Source organism: Tachysurus vachellii, chromosome 3 (assembly GCF_030014155.1).
Source record: "Tachysurus vachellii isolate PV-2020 chromosome 3, HZAU_Pvac_v1, whole genome shotgun sequence".
NCBI classification, from domain to species: Eukaryota; Metazoa; Chordata; class Actinopteri; order Siluriformes; family Bagridae; genus Tachysurus; species Tachysurus vachellii.
Genome location: NC_083462.1, coordinates 3,724,102 through 3,751,390, shown reverse-complemented (window position 1 = coordinate 3,751,390; position 27,289 = coordinate 3,724,102). Strand labels below are relative to the sequence as shown.

General features: G+C 37.1%; 1 protein-coding gene across 3 annotated transcripts in view; it reads left to right on the top strand.

The window, feature by feature from the left end:
• The window catches only part of LOC132842608 (uncharacterized), a 164,910-nt gene that overhangs the window by 133,428 nt on the left and 4,193 nt on the right, over positions 1-27,289 (top strand). For all 3 annotated transcript variants that reach the window (XM_060865371.1, XM_060865372.1, XM_060865369.1), the window contains 12 exons: positions 285-692; positions 2,445-2,729; positions 3,992-4,399; positions 10,091-10,375; positions 11,303-11,737; positions 16,059-16,484; positions 17,375-17,635; positions 17,752-18,009; positions 18,091-18,336; positions 24,528-24,785; positions 24,915-25,217; positions 25,353-25,622. In XM_060865371.1, coding sequence (XP_060721354.1) covers positions 285-692; positions 2,445-2,729; positions 3,992-4,399; positions 10,091-10,375; positions 11,303-11,737; positions 16,059-16,484; positions 17,375-17,635; positions 17,752-18,009; positions 18,091-18,336; positions 24,528-24,785; positions 24,915-25,217; positions 25,353-25,622 — 3,843 coding nt within the window. The remainder of the gene's footprint in view (positions 1-284; positions 693-2,444; positions 2,730-3,991; positions 4,400-10,090; positions 10,376-11,302; positions 11,738-16,058; positions 16,485-17,374; positions 17,636-17,751; positions 18,010-18,090; positions 18,337-24,527; positions 24,786-24,914; positions 25,218-25,352; positions 25,623-27,289) is intronic.

Sequence of the window (27,289 nt, the reverse complement as noted above, 5' to 3'; positions counted from 1 at the left end):
GTGAAAAAATGTGAACTGCCCCTTTAAGTGACTCTGATTATTTACAAATCCTGTTATTTAATATTTTACACTTAATAGAAGTAACAGAAATCAATTAAATGTACTTTATGTACACTGTACAATTTATTGTTATTATTTATTTATTTATTAATAATTATAAAATATTAACGAAAAACAAAAGTAAGTAAAGTGGAAAAACTTTATTTCTTCTGTATTTTTCTCTCTGTATGTGTGAGAGTTCTCTGTGTTTACTGTAATAATGTGAATCTTTCACTTTTCTCCAGGTTTTACTTTACAGACGAAGAGAAAAAGAAGAGGTGGAGAAAATTTCTAATGGATTTGTGTCTGCAAACAGCTCTACACCAACCACAAAACATCCAGCAGACAGTGAAGAAAGTGATGACAGATTATTATGAAGAACAGAGTGATTTCCTGCTGGATCTGTTCTCACATGTGAAGCAGTATGAGAGTAAAACACACAGGACTGTCCTTCCAGCATTGCTGACAGTTTACCAGTCACTTCCTGTTTGGTCCATAAAGCTCTCAGAGAGAAAAGTCTCCGACCTCCTAGAAGTGCTGAAACTCCAAACACAGAAGATACCAGTGGAGCTGAGAGACTGTTCAGATGAAGAGAGTGAAGTGAGGAGTTTCCTTCAGTGTCTGCCCTACATCTCACACCTCAGCTTTAATGAGTAAGTTATTACAGATTTCTCAGACCTTCTTTAGTGTTTGTGCTCCACAGCTAATAAAAGAACTGTGTTTTATTTGTGAGGAAATATTTCTGAACTAAATTTTAAATTATTACATGATTTTTTTCAGTACTGAAATCTAAACAATTTTAATGTTTTTCTTACAAAAACATCCCAGACTTCCAGTGACATTTTAAATGTTTTAATTTTAGTGTAATATAATTTTTGCGCATTTGTTTTTCTGATTTAAATCTAAAAATCCTCCAGTCATCTGATCCAGGACACTTTACTGTAGTGCACTAAATATCAGAACTGAATACACTGAAGAACAGGAGACACTTTTTGTGTTATAAAGTTTATAGTAAAGTTTTAGTGAAAATGCCTCATTTTTTATAGAAGTCTGAGGAATCTGTCCTTCCTCTTCATGTACCTTATTTCCTGTTTGGTTTATTTAGTTCTGTAAAACCTACTTGATGAAGATAAAGTGGTTAACTGTGACTGAAAGATCATGTGATTGTCTGAGTGAGTGAGTGTAAGTGGAGAGATAAAGACATGTTCAGGGTGTGACTTCATCTCCAGACTCTTTATTCATCCCTGCACTAGACATGTGCACGGGGTAACATGACTGTAGTCCAGGGCTGAGGGGGAAATGCTGGGATATAAATTAATCAAAATCTGTGTAACATATTTAATTTTCTGTCCCAGTGAGTGGAATATTTTTGAATAAATATTGTAACTCATCCAAATTCAGTACTTTCTTTAAACAGGTGCTTTGATTTGCTCAGTGTTACATTGATCATATTTGACTTGTGTTTATTGGTTTAAGTTGTGAAAATGGGAGAGTTACAAACACACACAGGTTCAGTCATGTGGACTTTTTATTCTTTATAGTTACAAACAAAAACATAAGTTTTTATTAGATATAACTCCTTTTAATATTATCTAGCTAATTATCATGATGATTGAGATCCTGAGACAAACACAAATGCAGGGTGAAACAGCTTTAATGAAACTAAATTACTGACAAATTGATGGTCAGAAACACAGACACAGGTCAGATGATCAGTAAACAGAACAGACTGATCAAGGCAATAAGAAAGGGAACAAGGTCCAGAAACTAGCTGAAAGCAGGAGAGCAGAAACAGTGACCAAAAGACTCGGTACAGTCAGGAACAAAGCAGAAACTGTGTGAATCCTTCAGGTGTGTGTAGTTGTGTGTGTATCGCTATAAGACGTCTAGACCGAGTGCAGGTGTGACTGAGAACAGGTGAGTGTGATCAGAAGAAACTGCAACTGCAGAAACTGAGTTAAACCTTCAGGAATGACATTGTGTATGTGAGTCGGTGTGTCTATAAGACGTGTAGACTGAGTGCAGGTGTGGTTTTTTTTTGTGCAGAGGTTTTTTCTAATTGAAAAATCAATCAGTTTTGATAAACTTTACATTTTCTTGTGAAAAATCAACAGTATTTTACACAAAAATTCTCTATATGAATGCAGGAAGGGTAAACAGGAGGGTTAAGTGAAATTATTAGCTATTTTCCACAAGCCCCAGTAAACAGTGTCAGGTGAACAGAAGAAACTGTTTATTTTTATCTTCCTTGATATGAACAGACTGATAGTCTGATGTTCTCTACACTAACTGAATATTAGCCTTTATTATTAGCCTCATTTATGTGTTTGCTCTGAGCTTTAGCTGAATCTTTTTCACTGTCTGTGAGATTCTTCCTCATAACTTATATATTTTCTTACAAACAGGTTTTATTCAGCATCTGCATCCATCCAGTTTATGGTGAATCTGATCATCGCAGCAGTCGACTGTCAATCAGATAAAGGAGAGAGTTTTACTGAGCTGCTGGTGTCAGTGTGCAGCTACAACACATTCCCTTTTAGACAAGATTTTCATGCATTCCATGTAAAACGGAGTGAATTCCTGCTGTATCTGTTCTCACATGTGAAGCAGTATGAGAGTAAAACACACAGGACTGTCCTTCCAATATTGCTGACAGTTTACCAGTCACTTCCTGCTGTCAGGTTTAAAGAGTAAGTTATTATATTTCTCAGATCTGTTTTATTGCTCTGAGCTCCACAGCTGATTAAAGCCCTGTTTATAATTGCTGTCAGTTTAATATTGTAAACTAAATGTTCTGCTGGTTCATAACTTTAATAAATACATTTATAAGTTCTGCAAAAAAATGTGACTGAATAAATAAAGTCTCTGATTTGGGGAAATAATGGAGTGAAACATGCCGAGCTCCATAACGGAGTCTGAGGCATCATTTTAACCAGAAACAGAAGTCCAGAGTTTATTTCCTGGTGATGGTGCAGACTCTCCATGACAGAATGTGATCATGTGACCAGCGTGCTCTCTATAATTGAACTCTATGAGCTGTACAGATGAGGACCTCTGATGTTCAAACACTATAAATGTATTAGATGTGTCATTAATAGAAAGCTGAGCTCTGTGACGTGATTTGTACATTTCAGTGATGAACATCGTCACATTTTAGACTCATGAAGCATCATTACACCCTGATGAGTAAATTCTGTGTCCTGATCTTCATATTACATGTAGATGTTGTAACTTTTACACTTAAAGTGGAAGTTCACCTTTTTAACACATTTGAGCGATTGATTTCTAGTCACCTCAGAGAGTTTTATATCATTACATGATGTTTTAATGTGTATATTTCATCCATTAAGGATCATTTTGTACAATGAATTATAATAAGATAGATTTGTGAGTCTAAGTGCAGTAATTGTGTTTCATCTATTCGATTCCTCAATTTATTTTTTAAACAGAAAACATAAACCCCTAAAACCTCCAGTTGTTTGTGATGGTCAGCGTGATCCTGTTGTGATTCAGTCTGTTCTCTTCTTTAGGGGTCGTAGGTTCAGGTTCTGGAGGAAGACAAACCACTGTTTAATTTTAATTAATTTAACAAACAATTTAATCTACTGTTATTAAAACTTCCCGAGGTGTCTATAAATCACCCTACAAGAGTTTAGAAAGGGTCAAATGTGAAAAAATGTGAACTGCCCCTTTAAGTGACTCTGATTATTTACAAATCCTGTTATTTAATATTTTACACTTAATAGAAGTAACAGAAATCAATTAAATGTACTTTATACACACTGTACAATTTATTGTTATTATTTATTTATTTATTAATAATTATAAAATATTAACGAAAAACAAAAGTAAGTAAAGTGGAAAAACTTTATTTCTTCTGTATTTTTCTCTCTGTATGTGTGAGAGTTCTCTGTGTTTACTGTAATAATGTGAATCTTTCACTTTTCTCCAGGTTTTACTTTACAGACGAAGAGAAAAAGAAGAGGTGGAGAAAATTTCTAATGGATTTGTGTCTGCAAACAGCTCTACACCAACCACAAAACATCCAGCAGACAGTGAAGAAAGTGATGACAGATTATTATGAAGAACAGAGTGACTTCCTGCTGGATCTGTTCTCACATGTGAAGCAGTATGAGAGTAAAACACACAGGACTGTCCTTCCAGCATTGCTGACAGTTTACCAGTCACTTCCTGTTTGGTCCATAAAGCTCTCAGAGAGAAAAGTCTCCGACCTCCTAGAAGTGCTGAAACTCCAAACACAGAAGAAACCAGTGGAGCTGAGAGACTGTTCAGATGAAGAGAGTGAAGTGAGGAGTTTCCTTCAGTGTCTGCCCTACATCTCACACCTCAGCTTTAATGAGTAAGTTATTACAGATTTCTCAGACTTTCTTTAGTGTTTGTGCTCCACAGCTAATAAAAGAACTGTGTTTTATTTGTAAGGAAATATTTCTGAACTAAATTTTAAATTATTACATGATTTTTTTCAGTACTGAAATCTAAACAATTTTAATGTTTTTCTTACAAAAACATCCCAGACTTCCAGTGACATTTTAAATGTTTTAATTTTAGTGTAATATAATTTTTGCGCATTTGTTTTTCTGATTTAAATCTAAAAATCCTCCAGTCATCTGATCCAGGACACTTTACTGTAGTGCACTAAATATCAGAACTGAATACACTGAAGAACAGGAGACACTTTTTGTGTTATAAAGTTTATAGTAAAGTTTTAGTGAAAATGCCTCATTTTTTATAGAAGTCTGAGGAATCTGTCCTTCCTCTTCATGTACCTTATTTCCTGTTTGGTTTATTTAGTTCTGTAAAACCTACTTGATGAAGATAAAGTGGTTAACTGTGACTGAAAGATCATGTGATTGTCTGAGTGAGTGAGTGTAAGTGGAGAGATAAAGACATGTTCAGGGTGTGACTTCATCTCCAGACTCTTTATTCATCCCTGCACTAGTGACATGGCCAGACATGTGCACGGGGTAACATGACTGTAGTCCAGGGCTGAGGGGGAAATGCTGGGATATAAATTAATCAAAATCTGTGTAACATATTTAATTTTCTGTCCCAGTGAGTGGAATATTTTTGAATAAATATTGTAACTCATCCAAATTCAGTACTTTCTTTAAACAGGTGCTTTGATTTGCTCAGTGTTACATTGATCATATTTGACTTGTGTTTATTGGTTTAAGTTGTGAAAATGGGAGAGTTACAAACACACACAGGTTCAGTCATGTGGACTTTTTATTCTTTATAGTTACAAACAAAAACATAAGTTTTTATTAGATATAACTCCTTTTAATATTATCTAGCTAATTATCATGATGATTGAGATCCTGAGACAAACACAAATGCAGGTGAAACAGCTTTAATGAAACTAAATTACTATCAAATTGATGGTCAGAAACACAGACACAGGTCAGATGATCAGTAAACAGAACAGACTGATCAAGGCAATAAGAAAGGGAACAAGGTCCAGAAACTAGCTGAAAGCAGGAGAACAGAAACAGTGACCAAAAGACTCGGTACAGTCAGGAACAAAGCAGAAACTGTGTGAATCCTTCAGGTGTGTGTAGTTGTGTGTGTATCGCTATAAGACGTCTAGACCGAGTGCAGGTGTGACTGAGAACAGGTGAGTGTGATCAGAAGAAACTGCAACTGCAGAAACTGAGTTAAACCTTCAGGAATGACATTGTGTATGTGAGTCGGTGTGTCTATAAGACGTGTAGACTGAGTGCAGGTGTGGTTTTTTTTGTGCAGAGGTTTTTTCTAATTGAAAAATCAATCAGTTTTGATAAACTTTACATTTTCTTGTGAAAAATCAACAGTATTTTACACAAAACTTCTCTATACTAAATACACTGCCATCTGATTTAGCTAGCTAATGAATATTAACCTTTTATCTAACCTTTAACTAACCTTTTAAAATCTTAATCCTTTTGCTAACTAGACACTACAAGTCTACTGTAGGTCTGATTGACTCACAGCTAAATATCTAGATAATTTGATCAGTTATCAAAGTTACTGTGTTCATTACATCATCACTTTCTATATCAGACATGAGATAAACTCTCACATGTGACTGTACTGATCATCACTAAACAGCATTTTGTGTGTGTGTGTGTGTGTGTGTGTGTGTGTGTGTGTGTGTGTGTGTGTGTGTGTGTGTGTGTGTGTGTGTGTGACTTTACCACTGTGATTAGAAGCTACACAGCAAAATGTCCAGTGTTGAATTAACTCTCACAGAGTTGATTTTAACACTTCATTAGAGTTTATGTAGCTCAATCCTAGCAAAACTGAACTGCTGTTCATCCCAGGTGATTCATCCCCAGGTCATGATCTTGCTATATCCTTGCACAGCGATCTGATCTCCCCTTCAGCCACAGCTCGCAACCTTGGGGTAACCATGGACAATCAACTGTCCTTTTCCTCTCATGTTGCTAATGTGACTCGCTCATGTCGGTTTCTTCTCTACAACATTAGAAGGATTCGGCCATTTCTGTCCACACAGGCTGCTCAGGTACTTGTTCAGTCTCTTGTCATTTCTAGACTGGATTACTGCAACGCACTGCTGGCAGGTCTACCTATGAACGCAATCCGTCCTCTGCAAATGATCCAAAATGCAGCTGCACGGCTTGTTTTCAACCTGCCAAAGTTCTCCACACCACCCCGCTGCTGCGATCCCTCCACTGGCTTCCGGTAGCTGCACATATCAGATTCAAAACACTAATGCTATTTTTAGCCTACAAAGCCAAAAATGGACCAGCTCCCTCTTACCTCAAAGCCCTCATCACTCCCCGCACTGCACCCTGCACCCCGCACTCGACTGGTTCCACCATCTCTCAGGGTAAGAGGCAAGTATACTACAAGACTCTTCTCTGTACTGGCACCAAGGTGGTGGAATGAACTTCCCCTAGAGGTCCGGACAGCTGAGTCACTGGCTATTTTCAAGCGGCGGTTGAGGACCTACTTATTCAGGAAACACTCCAACTAGCACTTCTTTCCTTATCTTTTGCATTTAAAAAAAAACCAAACACCTTTGACACTTTTTCATTGTAACTTTGAAGAAATGTTTTAAACTCATGGTATCTTAAGTATGTAGCTTAGTGAACCAGCATTAATGTATTCAATGTTAGAGATTTAAGCACTTATGTACGTCGCTCTGGATAAGGGCGTCTGTCACATGATGTAAATGTAAATGTAGTTATTTATTTACATTATTGCACAACAAGAAGTGTTAAAGTATATTATTGTAATACCAAAGCACTTGCATCTAAAGATGAGCAAATGTCTTAAAGGTGTAGAACAACATGATTGAATAATTAATTACATCATTTTTATATTCTGGGTGACTAACTTTAAAAAGACACAACATCCAGCTTTGTTCTAACTTATTTAGCAGACTGTGAGACTGTATCGTCAGGTCTCTGTCTCTTGTTAGGGACTTTATCTAAGATTAAAGTAGATGCACTGGAACTACTGCTTGAGTAAAAGGCCTTAGATGTGTAAGACAAGGAGACATGCAAAAGCCTTTAAATCAATGTAAATGCTGTTGGGTGACACGTCATACAGTGGTGTGAAAAAGTGTTGGTCCCTTCCTGATTTTTTTGCACATTTGGCACACTTTAATGTTTCAGATCATGATGACCTACAGATAAGCAATAATGACATTGCAGACAAGACAGTAAATTGCATCGTCCTTTTATTATTTTTCTCTGAATTACTTAATTACTTAATGTATTTAATCACTTTGAGCATGAAAAACCACTCCTTATAAAGAGAACTTCAGTAGATAATTACTTTAAACCCACTGTTCAGTTCTAACATTAAATACAGCGTTGTAAAGAATATTCTGATTCGTTTAGTTCTTTCCATCAATTTAATTACATCGTGGCCACGCTGTTATAATTCGATCCCTTATTTTAGTCCAGAAGAAAGAGTGAGCATGTTAGTACCACATGATCATGTTGTGTGTGTGTGTGTGTGTGTGTGTGTATGTGTGAAAATGTTCTATATATATAAAGGATATATTCTGTATATACATATTAATGAATTCGTTCCATACTAAATAATAAACACAGGTACATTGTGGCCACGTTGTCCTTCATTTTTATATATTATTATATTGGTCCACATGCTCCATGCATTGTTCCATATTACATAATACTGTACATGGTGCTATAGAATTCACCAGCATCATTCATCAATGTTTAAGTAAATTTTATTTAATTTTACTTACCACTCAAAGCACTACGAGGTTAATGATGATGATTTCTCCAATGATTAACAGAAATTTATGGGCGGAGTCTAATTTAATCTCTCTGAAGAGATGGTTTAACACTGATGATCAACTACGTAATTTAACCCCAACACTGAACATTGCACAACAAGAAGTGTTAAATTATATTATTGTAATACCAAAGCACTTGTATCTAAAGATGAGCAAATGTCTTAAAGGTGTAGAACAACATGAGTGAGTAATTAATTACATAATTTTATATTCTGGGTGAACTAACTTTAAACTGTATCCTCAGTTCTCTGTCTCTTGTTAGGGACTTTCTCTAAGATTAAAGTAGATGCACTGGAACTACTGCTTGAGTAAAAGGCCTCAGATGTGTAAGACAAGGAGTCAGGAGACATGCAAAAGCTTTTAAATCGATGTAAATGCTGTCATGTGACACGTCATACAGTGGTGTGAAAAAGTGTTGGCCCCCTTCCTGTTTTTTTTGCACATTTGTCACACTTTAATGTTTCAGATCATCAAACAAATTTAAATATTAGTCATATTTTCAATTTTTATTATTAAGGGAAAACAAAATCCAAACCCACATGGCCCTGTGTGAAAAAGTGCTTGCCCCCTAAACCTAATAACTGATTGGACATTAACATTAAAGTGTGAAAAACGTGCAAAAAAAAAATAATAAAATCAGGAAGGGGGCCAACACTTTTTCACACCACTGTAGATCAATTCAGAATTAATATGATGACCTACAGATGAGCAATAATGACATCGCAGACATGACAGTAAATTACATCGTCCTTTTATAATTTTTCTCCTATTACTTAATTACTTAACTTATTTCATCACTTTGAGCATGAGAAACCACTCCTTATAAAGAGAACTTTTAGCTAATTACTTTGAACCCACTGTTCAGTTCTAACATTAAATACATAATATAAGAATATTCTGATTCGTTCAGAAGCATGTTCTATATATATAAAGGGTATATTGTGTTTATACATATTAATGCATATAAAGAGAGAGAGAGCTGATACCACGGCCATGAATTAAGAATTCGTTCCATACTTTTAATAAACACAGGTACATTGTGGCCACGTTGTCCTTCATTTTTATATATTAATATATTGGGCCACATGCTCCATGCATTGCTCCATATTACATAATACTGTACATGGTGCTATAGAATTCACCAGCATCATTCCTCAATGTTTTAGTAAATTTTATTTAATTTTACTTACCACTCAAAGCACCACGAGGTTAATGGTGATGATTTCTCCAATGATTAACAGAATTTTATTGGTGGAGTCTAATTTAATCTCTCTAAAGTGTTGGTTTAACACTGATGATCAACTATGTAATTTAACCCCAACACTGAACACCATTTTACTCTAAATGTGTTAAAATAACTGTTTGGGTGTTGAAACCAACTCTGAAATGTTTAACACCAAAATATTAACACTCCAGTTTTTGCTGTGTTGGACTGGGACAGTTAATGTGGTTATAAAACAGCAGGTTGTTTGTAACTCAGGAATCAGATCAATATGTATTTTAAGTGAAATTATTAGCTATTTTGCACAAGCCCCAGTAAACAGTGTCAGGTGATGCTCCTGTCCATGGCTACAAGAAGAAACTGTTCATTTTTATCTTCCTTGATATGAACAGACTGATAGTCTGATGTTCTCTACAGTAACTGAATATTAGCCTTTATTATTAGCCTCATTTATGTGTTTGTTCTGAGCTTTAGCTGAATCTTTTTCACTGTCTGTGAGATTCTTCCTCATAACATATATATTTTCTTACAAACAGGTTTTATTCAGCATCTGCATCCATCCAGTTTATGGTGAATCTGATCATCGCAGCAGTCGACTGTCAATCAGATAAAGGAGAGAGTTTTACTGAGCTGCTGGTGTCAGTGTGCAGCTACAACACATTCCCTTTTAGACAAGATTTTCATGGATTCCATGAAGTACAGAGTGAATTCCTGCTGTATCTGTTCTCACATGTGAAGCAGTATGAGAGTAAAACACACAGGACTGTCCTTCCAATATTGCTGACAGTTTACCAGTCACTTCCTGCTGTCAGGTTTAATGTGTAAGTTATTATATTTCTCAGATCTGTTTTATTGCTCTGAGCTCCACAGCTGATTAAAGCCCTGTTTATAATTGCTGTCAGTTTAATATTGTAAACTAAATGTTCTGCTGGTTCATAACTTTAATAAATACATTTATAAATTCTGCAAAAAAATGTGACTGAATAAATAAAGTCTCTGATTTGGGGAAATAATGGAGTGAAACATGCTGAGCTCCGTAACAGAGTCTGAGGCATCATTTTAACCAGAAACAGAAGGCCAGAGTTTATTTCCTGGTGATGGTGCAGACTCTCCATGACAGAATGTGATCATGTGACCAGCGTGCTCTCTATAATTGAACTCTATGAGCTGTACAGATGAGGACTTCTGATGTTCAAACACTGTAAATGTATTAGATGTGTCATTAATAGAAAGCTGAGCTCTGTGATGTGATTTGTACATTTCAGTGATGAACATCATCACATTTTAGACTCATGAAGCATCATTACACCCTGATGAGTAAATTCTGTGTCCTGATCTTCATATTACATGTAGATGTTGTAACTTTTACACTTAAAGTGGAAGTTCAACTTTTTACACATTTGAGCGATTGATTTCTAGTCACTCAGAGAGTTTTATGTCATTACATGATGTTTCAATTTTGTACAATGAATTATAATAAGAAATCAATTAAACAGAAATCAATTAAATGTACTTTATATACATTGTACAATGTATACTAATGTATATTAATGTATATTAATGTACAATACATTGTACATTGTACAACTGTCCTATTATTATTATTTATTTATTAATAATTATAAAATTTTAACAAAAAACTAAAGTAATTTAAGTGGAAACTTTATTTCTTCTGTATTTTTCTCTCTGTATGTGTGAGAGTTCTCTCTGTGTTTACTGTAATAATGTGAATCTTTCCTTTTCTCCAGGTTTTACTTTACAGACAGGGAGAAAAAGAAGAAATGGAGAAAATTTCTACTGGATTTGTGTCTGCAAACAGCTCAACACCAACCACAAAACATCCAGGAGACAGTGGAGAAAGTGATGACAGGGATTGAATATTATGAGGAAGATGAAGATTATTATGAAGAACAGAGTGATTTCCTGCTGGATCTGTTCTCACATGTGAAGCAGTATGAGAGTAAAACACACAGGACTGTCCTTCCAGTATTGCTGCCAGTTTACCAGTCACTTCCTGTTTGGTCCATAAATCTCTCAGAGAGAAAAGTCTCCGTCCTCCTAGAAGTGCTGAAACTCCAAACACAGAAGAAACCAGTGGAGCTGAGAGACTGTTCAGATGAAGAGAGTGAAGTGAGGAGTTTCCTTCAGTGTCTGCCCTACATCTCACACCTCAGCTTTAATGAGTAAGTTATTACAGATTTCTCAGACTTTCTTTAGTGTTTGTGCCCCACAGCTGATAAAAGAACTGTGTTTTATTTGTAAGGAAATATTTCTGAACTAAATTTTGAATTATTATATGATTTTTTTTCAGTACTGAAATCTAAACAATTTTAATGTTTTTCTTACAAAAACATCCCAGACTTCCAGTGACATTTTAAATGTATTAATTTTAGTGTAATATAATTTTTGTGCATTTGTTTTTTCTGATTTAAATCTAAAAATCCTCAGTTTGAAAGAGAGAATTTTCAGAAAAATTCTTACCATCCTTTACATCCCGAAACAGATCATTTTCAGCTGTTTGCGAAAACAGCTGAAAAGTTTCAGCTGTTCTGTTCATATTGATCGCTCACAGTCTGGCACTGAAACAGAGCACTGATGGTCTGTTTAACTGGGACATATTGAGCAAAGCACTTTTTCCCATTTCTTTCACTGACTCCTAAAAAAATAGGGACTGGCACAACATAGTGGAAATCTTACCTGAAAGTAGTCTTTCTCCTCTGTGCTGTACTTAGAACTCCACTATTACAATCTGTCAGCAAATCCTCCCTAGACAACTGATCAATCACATCATTAATCCTTTCCTCTGGTAATTCAAGCAAAGCAAGCTTTTCTCTCAGTTTGCTAAGAAAATATGACTGCCCAATGTCATGGATGTTTTGAAATCCTTCAACAATGCCTTGAATGGTAGACTCAGGCAATAGCAATTTAGCTTGCCGTTTCAGATAGAAGAGGGTTACATTTCTTAGAAAAAGAGATTCATCCACAACTTCAGAAAGATTTTGCTCTGCAACTTCTGATCTCTCACTCTCAGACATGACATCTGAAACTGGGGTTTCCATGGTCATAGCAGGCTCTATCAGATGGTTTACAGAGCACGTTTTATGTGTCCGTGATACATGTGATGCAAATGTAGATCTCACCTTAAATGTCCTGTTGCAAACAAATGGGCAACAGATCTCCAGACCTGACTGATTATGGCTCTTAAATGAGACAAAAGCTGTGTTAGGGTCCCACATTGAACTTCACAAAAGTCTACATGGCATTTAAATGTTTTATCACACATCTGTGCCTGATGCTCTTTAGCAGCAGACTGGTGATGTTCCCTGTGATTTCTGTATATGTGGGACTTCAATGAAGAAAACTTAGTGAAAATATGTGGGCAGTCAGGTACAGCACATCTAAAACCTGATTTAGGCACATTTCTATGCAATTTCACATGCTGCACAAAACTCAGGATTGTACTGCTCTCATTATTACAAAAGTGACAGATAAACATTTTCAACTTTAAAAAAATATAAACTTCATAAGCTAATAAATGCACAGCAATAAAGCATGTGCACTGCAAACTAACGTTAATGGCTTGGCAGTCAAGTTAAACACTATTTAACTGCATAAAACCTACACAGTCAAGTTAAAAGCTTAAAACGTTTAAAAGCTTACATGTCTACATGTCTAAGGATTTTATATTGTAGCTGTAACACACCTCGACTCGCTCTCATTAGAGATCCTCCTCCTCCGGTAACCGTAGAGCATGAGGTGAGCGCGAAAATTGAGTGCTGGTGATGATTACGCAAGCGCGTAGAAAGTCCAAACTTCTTTTTTGGTGTTTATTGGCGGTTGGCAACCTAGCTTATTGGTGCATTATCGCCACCAACTGAAATGGAATATGGATCAAGTTGTTTGCTTTTATAATTTATACAAATATAAATAAACATAAAAACCAAGCAATGGAAAGTCCCAACTCCCAAGATGTCCACTGAAGATGACGAAAACTTTTGCAACTGTTTTTTCTTCTTCTTAAAAAAGCATTTACTGCAGAAGTCATAGGAACATGCAATAACAGTGATCTACCCTAAAAAAAAACAAAAAACCACAGTATCTTATTGGAACTCTAAAATTCACAGCAATTATGCATGCTCCCACATAGCAAAATACAGCAATGCTGTAAAATTAAATAAACAGTAGTCTATTATAAATATTTACTGTAAAACTACAGCAATTTTTAACAGTGTATAACCAGCTTATGGCAATGATGAAAAGTATCTTTCATCTTCTGAAATATTATAGACTTGTCTGTGGTGTGGTTGAGAAAAGACATGGCCTCTTTGCAAACATCTCCATCAATCTGCCCTTCAAAATTAGTAGCCCTTTGTGCTTTTGGGCCTCCTGCAGAAACATTTAGAGGTTTGTCTGGTGACATAGATCCTCCACGCATCTTCCTGTGGACTGTTTTTATACGTCAGGCAATGTATCCTTGAAGCATCATAAAAGTCTTCCTGAAATAGATTTTTTTTTATTATTATTATTATTATTCCTTCATCACATTTAGGCCGAAATCACAAAGAATCAAATGTCAAACTTTTAGAAAAAGCTTGTGACAGCATTGCAAGTAGGACAAGTAAAGCAAACAATGACTTACATAGTCTTTCTTGGAACAGGGATCTCTTAGGGAAGGGAATAGCATCACTGTGCCATGAATATACTGTTCTCGGATTGCTTTATGAGGAAGTTACCTAAGATATCAAATTGGTTCATTTACACAAACCTTCATTTACACAAATCTTCATTTACTCAATGGCAATGCAATTATTAGATTAAAAAAAAAAAACAATTGTCTATACATAAATAATTTAAATGTATTAATCATGTGAGCCACCAATATGTTAATCATTTGTCTTCTGGTCACAACCGTAAGTGTTGCTGTTTCTTGATACTCCTGTAGTTCTGCTTCACCACCAGACTTGAAATTTACATAATTTTATATTCTGGGTGAACTAACTTTAAACTGTATCCTCAGTTCTCTGTCTCTTGTTAGGGACTTTCTCTAAGATTAAAGTAGATGCACTGGAACTACTGCTTGAGTAAAAGGCCTCAGATGTGTAAGACAAGGAGTCAGGAGACATGCAAAAGCTTTTAAATCGATGTAAATGCTGTCATGTGACACGTCATACAGTGGTGTGAAAAAGTGTTGGCCCCCTTCCTGTTTTTTTTGCACATTTGTCACACTTTAATGTTTCAGATCATCAAACAAATTTAAATATTAGTCATATTTTCAATTTTTATTATTAAGAGAAAACAAAATCCAAACCCACATGGCCCTGTGTGAAAAAGTGCTTGCCCCCTAAACCTAATAACTGATTGGACATTAACATTAAAGTGTGAAAAACGTGCAAAAAAAAAAAATAAATCAGGAAGGGGGCCAACACTTTTTCACACCACTGTAGATCAATTCAGAATTAATATGATGACCTACAGATGAGCAATAATGACATCGCAGACATGACAGTAAATTACATCGTCCTTTTATAATTTTTCTCCTATTACTTAATTACTTAACTTATTTCATCACTTTGAGCATGAGAAACCACTCCTTATAAAGAGAACTTTTAGCTAATTTCTTTGAACCCACTGTTCAGTTCTAACATTAAATACATAATATAAGAATATTCTGATTCGTTCAGAAGCATGTTCTATATATATAAAGGGTATTTTGTGTTTATACATATTAATGCATATAAAGAGAGAGAGAGCTGATACCACGGCCATGAATTAAGAATTCGTTCCATACTTTTAATAAACACAGGTACATTGTGGCCACGTTGTCCTTCATTTTTATATATTATTATATTGGTCCACATGCTCCATGCATTGCTCCATATTACATAATACTGTACATGGTGCTATAGAATTCACCAGCATCATTCCTCAATGTTTTAGTAAATTTTATTTAATTTTACTTACCACTCAAAGCACCACGAGGTTAATGGTGATGATTTCTCCAATGATTAACAGAATTTTATTGGTGGAGTCTAATTTAATCTCTCTAAAGTGTTGGTTTAACACTGATGATCAACTATGTAATTTAACCCCAACACTGAACACCATTTTACTCTAAATGTGTTAAAATAACTGTTTGGGTGTTGAAACCAACTCTGAAATGTTTAAATATTTACACTCCAGTTTTTGCTGTGTTGGACTGGGGCAGTTAATGTGGTTATAAAACAGCAGGTTGTTTGTAACTCAGGAATCAGATCAATGTGTATTTTAAGTGAAATTATTAGCTATTTTGCACAAGCCCCAGTAAACAGTGTCAGGTGATGCTCCTGTCCATGGCTACAAGAAGAAACTGTTCATTTTTATCTTTCTTGATATGAACAGACTGATAGTCTGATGTTCTCTACACATAGCTGAATATTAGCCTTTATTATTAGCCTCATTTATGTGTTTGCTCTGAGCTTTAGGTGAATCTTTATCCTCATAACTTATATATTTTCTTACAAACAGGTTTTATTCAGCATCTGCATACGTCCAGTTTATGATGAATCTGATCATCGCAGCAGTCGACTGTCAATCAGATAAAGGAGAGAGTTTTACTGAGCTGCTGGTGTCAGTGTGCAGCTACAACACATTCCCTTTTAGACAAGAGTTTCATGGATTCCATGAAGAACAGAGTGAATTCCTGCTGGATCTGTTCTCACATGTGAAGCAGTATGAGAGTAAAACACACAGGACTGTCCTTCCAGTATTGCTGCCAGTTTACCAGTCACTTCCTGTTTGGTCCATAAATCTCTCAGAGAGAAAAGTCTCTGTCCTCCTAGAAGTGCTGAAACTCCAAACACAGAAGAAACCAGTGGAGCTGAGAGACTGTTCAGGTGAAGAGAGTGAAGTGAGGAGTTTCCTTCAGTGTCTGCCCTACATCTCACAGCTCAGGTTTGATCTGAATGCTGCATTGTATTGTCTTGTAACTTGTGTCTGCACTGTCATTGTCCTGCACTGTCTTGTCCTGCACTGTCTGGTCCTGCACTGTCTTTTGTCCTGCACTGTCTTTTGTCCTGCACTGTCTTGTCTGTCTTGTTTGTCTTGTCCTGCACTGTTTGCACCAGGTTGCACAGTTGCACTTTATGTGGCTAAGACTACTTACAAGTCTTTAGCCCTGTCTTTGTTTCTATGTAGCACCTTGATCCTGGAGAAACGTTGTCTCATTTCACTATGTACTGCAACAGCTATATATGGTTGAAATGACAATAAAAGCTTCTTGACTTGACTTGACTTGACTTGCATCTTCACACACAAACTTCAACGCATGTTTATTCTGGGTTTTTTTTTATTTTAATACAGAGAGTAAGATGTCTGTTACTATAGACGATGAATAATTTGTTCATATTTTCTGTCTCATTCATCATGAAAAGTAATTTATTTTCTAATTCTGATTGATTAGTCGTCGACATTGTTGTATATTATTTATAACTGATTATATTTCAATTTGAAAATGAATCAAAATGTTATTATTCTCATGTTTTATAGTCGTACAACATATTTAATATAATAAACTTAAAATTGTAAGATCTGATTTGAGATTAAGAAACTTTAAATTCTTCAGGAAAGTTCAGGATAATCTTAGTTCTGATTATTAGGAAACTAAATCTTAATTTCTTCTGTTGCTTGCAGTTAAACTCATTTAAGTATTAAATAAATAAATTAATAAATAATAAATAAAATTTAAAATTATTTTTATTTATTGTTTTAGTTATTTACGGAATTTTACAAACAATTACATTACATTAAAAACAATAACCGTACTTTACAACTGTCTGTTTTAGATGTGATTCTTGGTTAATTCCACGTTTAAGTAAAGCAGTTGTTGACCATGCAGAAGATACAGAGCTGGTGAGAGCTTTCTTTGCTGCTATGGACTTCGTCCTCATTATAGATTGGGTTTTAACTACTCGTGAGTACAGGGCTGTGAGGAAATTACTCAATCTCTCAGACTCCAGTCTCAAACTCGCTCTGAAACCACAAGCCATCTCTCTCAGAGGAGCCAGACTTCTCTTCAGACACATCACACACCTACAGAAACTCTGGTACATGTTAATAATCACTTTCTTCATGTTTACACCAGTCTGTGTAACATCATTAAGGTTTAACATGCTTTAGTGAAATTCACTTTGATGACTGAGTTTGTGTGAACGTTTTTCAGCCTGAGTGAGCGTGTGTTAGTGAGGATGATCCGAGCAGTGAGAGCCGGTGGGTCATTCAGGAGCAGTGAGAGCCGGTGGGTCATTCAGGAGCTCTGTCTGGACTTTAACATCATAAACCCAAAGATCTTCAGATATCTGAGCAGTTTGTCTTCCCTCCTGAACCTCTGGACTGTTCACTGTGTGAACCTCACTGGGTGCAGGATGGAGGCTCACTCTCTCCTCAGCCTCATGTGTCATCCTGGCCTATTAAAGATCAGGTCAGTTTCCAGTTTACATCTTTATCATAGAAAATTGAAAAATATCTATATTATTATTTATAAACTCGTGTCTGTCTGTAGATTATCGAAATCGACTCTCCAGCAGTTTACTGATCTGCTGTATGAAGCTCAGGATGGGGAACTGACTCGCCTTTTCCTGGAGAAGGTGGGAGGAGACCTGACTTCCTGTTCTCTCAGCTGGGAGGAGCTTATCTATCTTCTCCAGCAGCGAGTTTGCTGCATTAGTGTGAACATCAGAAAGAACAAAATCACTCATAAACACACCAGAGAGATTCTTCCTCTACTGTCTGAAATTCAGTTTAAACGGTAAGAAGGAAGAAATATAAAGTGTAACTATAACATCCAGATTCATCTTTTATTATAATAAAACCATTTATTTCATCTTCAGAAGTTACTAAGATACTAAGTTACTAAGAAGATCTGTTTTCCAATTGAGATTATTTTATATGAATATGAATGTTGTGTCATGTAAAGTTTATGTACTCTGTTTAATTTGCATGCATGGTGGATATATCTTTGAAATCTTTCATACTTTGTCCATAAGAATGATTTTGACCATTAATACTAATGTACTATTGTGAATACATCGTGATAATCCAGTTGCAGAGACTGGAATTAAGTTCCATTAATATATATTTTTAAATATTAATTTCATGTTGTATTTAGGCTCATATTGGCAAGTTCTAATCATTAATACTATTCTGTCCCTTTTGCAAATACATTGCACCGTGACAGACAGTTAAACGTGATGAGGGTCAAAGGAAAAGTCAAAACTAAGAGTTCTTGTCTTCTTTTTTTACTGATTTACTTTGAAATCTTGAAGCCAGTCATTTTAGTGAAACTAAAATACAAATACAAAATATAAAGTAAAAAAAAAATATATATATATATATATATATATATATATATATATATAGCTAATTTTTAAGAAAGAAACACATTCCAGCATTAATATATGAAAGATATAGTAGATTTAATCTTTCTCTAACATACAGTGTTACGAACTCAAAGTGTCTAGGGGTTATTGAGAATGTAACAAGTAAATAAATAAATGAGAACTTTCCTTTTCCTCTACCCCAGCTCCTCTCTCTTTTTAAATTGATACGTCTCATTAAGATTCACACCAATCCCCTCTATTTAACACCATACTTTGAAAGAATACCGAGCCAAAAATACTCTTAAATTGCGTTTATTGTTCAGGGCGTAACAAAAGCCAATGAATATAAATTATATACAAGTATCAAAGTAAATAAGTCTAAACAACCAAGGCATCAGGAGAGAGCAAATGCTGAAAACAACAAACAAAACAGAAACTTACTTGAGGTTAACAAAGTAACTTCCCTGCCCAAAATAAAAATAAAATTAAAGACAATATTCTTACCTCTCTCCCTGACTAACAAAAAACAGGTGAAAAAATATGGAAGGGGTATAAACCCAAATAAATCGGCGCCCATCTCCCTACACAGGTTGACAGAGGCAGACTCACACATCAACAGTAACGTTGTTGTAACCACACTTTATGTTTACATTTCAACAATTGCTTGATCGCAAACACAACAACCACTTTTCTGGGATAGCGGATAAGGAAAGACTCTCTGTGAGCTGTGTCTCTCTGCTGTTTTATATCTGCGGCACGCCGTATAGCAGGTAAGCCACGCTGCTGCTAATTGGTATCAGCTGCAGATGATTTGAAGCGCTGCTTAGTAGAGAAAAAAGAGAGAGAAAAAACAAGGGAGAAGAAAAACACTACAAAAGCATCCCAAAACATACACATTACGTAATGGAACGTAACACCCCCACCGTTAAAATCATAAAGCACCAAAATTGTTTATGATAACCAATCAATAACTCACTTTGACCCAACAACCACATATTGTCATCAAAGAGACAGTAATCTAAGATCTGGACAATGCGTCCGCAACAATATTGTCTGATCCTTTTTTATAGCGGATATCCAGATTGAATTCTTGAATGGCTAGAGACCACCGCATAAGGCGTTGATTTAAATTAGACATGTGTTCAAGAAAAACTAGCGGATTATGATCGGTGTACACTATTTTAGGGTTCACACTACCACCCAAGTATACTTCAAAATGCTTTAGTGCCATCAACATTGCGAGTGCTTCCTTCTCAATAACACTATAGTTCTGCTGACACTTGGAGAACATTTTTGAGAAATAAGAGACAGGATGCTCTACACCAAATTGATCCTCATGCAACAGGACCGCACCCGCTCCTGTGGCTGTGGCATCAATTTGCAATTTGAATGGGGCATCAAACTGAGGGGCTTTGAGTATAGGAGTACTACAGAGCAAGTCTTTCGCGGCATTAAAAGCATGTTCATAGCTGGATATCCAGATACTGTAAACCTTTTTGTGGTGCTTACCAAATCTGTTAGTGGTGACACAACAGAGGAAAAGTTTGGACAAAAAGCATGGTAGTATCCACACATTCCTAGGAACTGTCGAAGCTCACGTTTATTAGAAGGAACAGGGTACTCAAGGATAGCTGTAATCTTGGCTTCAACAGGCTTGACCATCCCCTGGCCAACTTGCTTACCCAAATAGGTGATTTTTCCTTTTGCGAACTCGCACTTAGCACGTTTCATGGTCAATGAAGCATCAGCTAACCGCTGAAGTACCTCTTTGAGGCTGGACAAGTGTTCTGTCCAGGTAAGTGAATGGATAACTACATCGTCCAAATATACTTTACAGTTCTCCACATCTGACAACACTGAATTCATTAAACGCTGGAATGTGGCAGGAGCGTTTCGCATCCCAAAATCTAACACAGAATATTGCAGAAAACTGTCTGGGGTAACAAAAGCTGATATTTCTGATGCTCGCTGAGTCAGAGGCACCTGCCAGTATCCTTTAAGAAGATCCAGCTTTGTTACATACTTGGCATTACCCACCCTGTCCACACAGTCTTCCATCCTAGAAAGCGGGAAGGAATCAACCTTAGTTACCTTGTTGACTTTGCGAAAGTCAGTGCAGAAACAATAGGTGGAATCAAGCAGGCAGGGCGAACTCCAGGGACTCGGCACAGCAAATCCATACTTCAACATATACTCCACTTCAGCCTTCATTATATAACGCTTTTGAGGATTCACTCGATAAGGATGCTGTTTGATTGGAAACGCATCTCCAACATCAATGTCGTGGGAACAAACTGTAGTTTTTCCAGGCACATCTGAAAACAGACTAGAGAATTCATACAGCAAGTTAGTCAAATAATTAGCTTGACTCGCACCAAGATGAGAAAGAAAATTGCCTTCAAATTGCCTAGAGTGACAGACCTCTGTAGACGTGTGGAGGAAACTTGAACTTCTCTGTTACCCAGTCCATCTTCTTCCATAGTGTAGCTGGAAACCATAGCAACAGTTGAAGCTGGCACACTCTCAATCTTACACTTTTCATCATTTGCAGTTTTGTCACACTGTGTTTCACTTTTACACTGTGTAGTCACATACCTTTTTAGCATGTTAATATGGCACATACGGCTTTTGCGTCTACGGTCAGGTATGTCAATTATGTAATTTGTGTCACTCACTTTCTTTTTAACCACGTAGGGACCGGTAAATTTCGCCTGGAACACAGAACTAGGGATAGGCAAGAGAGCCAGAACAGAATTGCCAGCCTGGAAGGATCTGCCAACAGACTTCTTATCATAGTGTACTTTCATTTTGCTTTGTGCTGTTACAAGGTGTTGTGCTGCCACTTCACAAGCATGTTGCAGTCTCTGATGAAGAGACTGGACATAGTCAGGAATAGTCATGGGGTCGGATGTTCAGCCAACAGTTGTTCACTTAACAATTTTAGCGGTCCTCGTACCGCATGACCGAAGACAAGCTCTGCTGGACTAAACCCTAAAGACTCTTGCACTGTCTCTCTCACAGCGAACAGAAGAAAGGGAAGACCTTCGTCCCAGTCTTTTCCTGTCTCAACACAGTCTTTTTAGAGTTTTTAGAGTTTGATGGAACCTCTCAATCACACCCTGTGACTCTGGATGGTAAGCAGTGGATAACTGGTGACATATGCCAAGCTCCTTCAAAATCTGTTCAAACATTCTTGACGTAAAATTGGTGCCACGATCGGTCTGCAAGCCAAAGGTAGAACCGAATTTGATCAGCTCTTTCTGTGATGCAGCACACATAATAGTTACCAAATACTGATGTCCTGCCTTGGTCTTCAGTAACGGGCCAACACAGTCAATGACAAGTCGTTCGAATGGCTCACTCATGACAGGTATTGGATTAAGCGGAGCAACTGGAACTCTCTGGTTCGGCTTTCCTGCAAGTTGACAAATTTTGCAAGCTTTACAAAAGGCAGACACATCAGCTTTTACACCAGGCCAATAGAAGTATCTGGAAATTTGATAGAATGTCTTAGTCACACCCAAATGACCAGACATTACATGCTCATGGGCAAGTCTTTACACATCCGCGCGATAGCTAATAGGTAAAACGATCTGTCTTACCTCCTGAAAATTCTCATCATCAATATCTGGTTTCCATCTGCGCATCAGCAGTCCATCATCCCAGAAATACATCACTTCTGACAAAGACATTTGCCCAAGATCTGCAGCTTTAATACTCTCAGTTAGTGTTGTGTCTCCTCGTTGTGCTTTTATCAACTGTTCTCTGCTCACTGTTGAGGGGATTTTGGGCTCTGAAGTGGAATCATGCTTTAGCTCTGGCTCTACAGACAGTGTACCCTCTACTGGAGTAGAGTCAGAAACTAAAAAGGAATCAGCAAGATTTACCATATCGTTGAACTTCTGAGCTTGTGCACGGGTCACTACACATGCAGGAAATACTGAAGGAAACAAAGCAGAAAGATCAGATTGCTCCTTTTCAAGCAGAGTTTGAGTCACCATTGGAATAGGAAAAACTTTGACCTGACTGTTGCGCTGTGGGGAAAACTGCATGATGTGTCAGCACAAACTCGTCAGCCAAAACGGCTGCATTAGACAAACACGCAACTTTTTGTTTGTTCAAGTGAACCACCAAATTCTCTGGCACAAGATTCTTAAAGTCTTCTAGCAAGATTAACTCCTGTAACTGTTCCAGGGTTGTTATCTTGCTAGAGGCACACCACTTATCAAAGAGGACTTTTTTCTCCCTCACAAACTCTACGTAAGATTGTCTGGCTATTTTCTCAAGTCACCTAAATTTTTGTCGATATGCTTCTGGGACAAGTTCATACACACGCAAAACCGCCGCTTTAATTGTGTCATAATCAAGAGAAGATTCAGTTGGCAGAGCAGAACAGACTTCTTGTGCTTTTCCTGTGAGACTACACTGCAACAATAGGGCCCACATATCTTTTGGCCACCCCAACTTGCCTGCAACTCGCTCAAACACAAAAAAATAAGAATCTGCTTCTGCTTCTCTGAATGGTGGTATCAAACGGAACTGCTTCAACAGTTCTCAATATAAGCATTTGGGCTTCACACTCCTGTTTCTTTATCTCCAATTCCAACTCTTAACCTAACTGCTAACCTAGGGTCTTGCACAGCCATAGCGTCCATGTCAGGTGGATCTACACTCTCCAATTCTTTAACTGCTGTAACTTCGAGTTGTTCTCCCTCTCCACTATCACCTCTTTGTCTTGGTAAAATTCCCTCATTTACTAATTTATCATACAGCTCATCCTTATTGACCTGTTTGGTAGCCTCTCTAGGGACATTAATCCTAAAGAAGTCTGCTATCATCAAAAGCTCACTCTTTTTACAGCGATTAAAAACTTCAATAGTCAGCGCAAGCGTAAACGAGATTAGATCAAATTCCATCATTAAATTGAACACTCTTCTTTCACTGAAAAAGATAACAGCCAGCAACCCAAAGAGAGCAAGAGAAAACAAAATTTACTCACCGGCACTCCAAATTGTGGATTTAGACGTGACGTTCATACAACTATCACAAAACAGTGGGGAAAAATTTCACAATTTTGGACAAAAATCTGGACGAACAAAGGAGCTTCCATTAATTTAAGATCCCGGACGAGCCTTCATTTGTTACGAACTCAAAGTGTCTAGGGGTTATTGAGAACGTAACAAGTAAATAAATAAATGAGAACTTTCCTTTTCCTCTATCCCAGCTCCTCTCTCTTTTTAAATTGATACGTCTCATAAAGATTCACGCCAATCCCCTCTATTTAACACCATACTTTGAAAGAATAGAGCCAAAAGTAAATTAAATTGCGTTTATTGTTCCATCACATTACGTAATGGAACGTAACAACAGTGTATGTTCTTTTTTAAAATAGATAATATTAAACAAATAAACAAACTTAGACAGTGGCCTTTTTGGCCTGAAATAACAGAATATAGCTTTTATCAGAAAGACATCTGCTGCCGCTTCACAGCTGATGTGAAATAAACAGTAAAACGGCTGATAGACAATGAAATAAACCCCAAATTAATAACTACTCAAATGGTCAGAACAAATACAATGTGCCAGAGAATTAATAAAAGGGCGTTTGTAACCTTCACAGATTGAACCCCAGTGTTCTGCTGTCAATCATCAGAGAGATCTATGAGACTGACTCCGCTCACTATGTGTCCAGTCTGTTAAAGTCAACACAAAACTGTATTAACCTGAACAATACAGATCTGGACTCATGCCACTGTACTGCCCTGTGCTTCACCCTCCAACACTGTACATCTGTCTCTCTGAGCCTGATGTGGACCTCCATACCAGACGGGGAGCTGGTGAAGATTCTACCTCTGTTCAACAGACTTTCTCAGCTCAGGTAACTCAGTGTTCACATGGACAATACCTGGGAAATAAATCTACATGTTTCAGTAATATAAACTGCAGTAATATTTACTAATACATAAATATTTACAACAGTCAAAATGCTTCTTTTCTTTGCCCTCAGTGTTGACAGGTTTCTGTTGCTCAAGTTACTCCACTGTTGCAGTATCTCTGAGCTCCAACAGGGGGCAGCAGCAGCTGTTTTCTCTGCTCTGCAGAACAGACTGGACTTCTCCTGTAGCACTGGTTTGGATCTGAGCACAGAAACACAGGATAAAACTCTGCATCTGAGCACCGAGGACTGCAGAGACATCAGCACTGCCATCCAGAAATCCCAGCAACGTACAGAGCTCATTCTAGAGGACTGTGAGCTGGAGGACACTGGAGTGGATGTGTTCTTACTCATTCTACATACTGTGACACTACGGTGAGACACACATACAGGACAAAGGACTTTCAGGACTGGGTGGGACAAACTGTAATGTACACTGTGTGTGACTGCATTAAAAGTTTTAACACTCTGACTGGCCATGGTCTAACTCTCTTTCTCTCTCGTACTCAGCTGTAGTAAATCTTTGTTGCTCCGGTTTCTGGCTCTTCTCCGTCTGGTGAATCAGTCAGACTGTGTGATGAATGCTATGTCCCTCTCAAAGGCTCTGAATGGAGATATGGACCTCAGTAAGACCCCTCTGGATCTCGGTGCCTGTAGATCATTAGCATTGTTTCTGGAATTTTCTGAAGGTCTGTCAGAACTGGACCTCAGTCACTGTAAGCTCACTGATCAGGGCCTGGAGCTGCTGTTACCACATCTGCATAAAGTGGAGGTCCTGGAGTGAGTATACGCTGTCCTTCAATTCTATGATTTTATCGATCAGCAGCTAAATAACAACCAACTTCCATAAACAAGCAAATAATCTCAAATGACAAAAAACAACAGATTTCAGTAGGTAGACATTAAAGAAGGTGTGTAAAATATGAGACATCCCCTTCTGATAGACTTTTCAGGTTTACTTAGAGATGTCATCTGAGTCACACTGCTGCTGCTATCTCAGAGCTGAATTCAGGTACGAGAATGCCGAGAGATGACCAGGAAGTATTTATATAGAATAATGGTAGTATTCAGTGATAATCTAGCCATGGGGTCACAGTCCAGTGACTTCTGTGCCGGTCCCAAGCCCAGATAAATAGAGAGGGTTGCGTCAGGAAGGGCATCCGGCGGAAAACATTCAAGTTCAAGTTCAAGTTCAACTTTATTTGTATAGCACATTTACAAACAACCACATGGCTGACCAAAGTGCTTCACAGTGCGTTTGACATACACACACATGCACAAAGTAGTTCAAGAAACTAAAATAAGAATTCTTAAAAAAATATATGTATATATGTAAATATATATAAATCAATAAATAATAAATAAAATAACCAGTGTAAAAGAAGGTGAGATAAATAAAACCATAAACCAGATATAAACAGACATAAACCCCTGGGCAAATAATGAAAAGGCTAGAGAAAATAAGTGGGTCTTTAGCATGGACTTAAAACTAGATATGGTGGGTGCCGTCCTAATCTCTAGTGGCAGGGAGTTCCATAGTCTAGGACCGGCCACAGAAAAAGCACGCTCTCCTCTACGCTTGAGCCGTACACGAGGAACCACCAACATGGCCTGGTCAGATGAGCGAAGACTTCTAATAGGAGAGTAGGGATGAAGAAGTTCAGATAAATAGAGAGGAGCGGTATTATGGAGAGACTTATAGACAAAGAGTAAAATCTTAAAATCTATTCTCTGCAAAATTGGCAGCCAGTGTAGAGATTTAAGAATGGGAGTGATGTGTTCATGTTTGCGACAGCTAGAGAGAAATCTGGCAGCAGCATTTTGAACGAGCTGGAGACGCGTAATCTGAGTTTTAGATATACCGCAATATAAAGTTACAGTAATCTAAGCGAGAGGTTATAAACGCATGAACAGCCATTTCTAAAGTCTTTGGGGTAAGAAAATGTTTAATTTTGGAGAGAATCCGCAGTTGGTAAAAGCTAGACCCAATAACAGATGAGATGTGTTTGTCAAATTTTAAGTGCTGATCAATAAAGATGCCAAGATTCTGCACCCGTGAAGATCTAAAAACAGATAAACTCTCTAGGTTGATGCTAGAGGACTGAGAGTTCTCATTTGGGCTAAACATTATTACCTCAGTCTTTTCTTCATTTAAAAACAGAAAATTTTGTGCCAGCCATAATTTAATCTCTTCTAAACATTTTAGAAGAGATGAGATTGCTAAAGGGTTATTTTTCCTAATTGGTAAGTAGATCTGAGTGTCATCAGCATAGAAATGAAAGGATACATCATGTTTCCGGAGAATAGAGCCCAGGGTTAGCATGTATAACGAGAATAGAGAGGGAGCTAAAATTGAGCCTTGTGGAAGGCCACAGGACAGCATGGCCTGGGAGGAGGAAAAGTTACATTGTACATTGCCAAATTTAACCATGCGAATCGTCAGTATG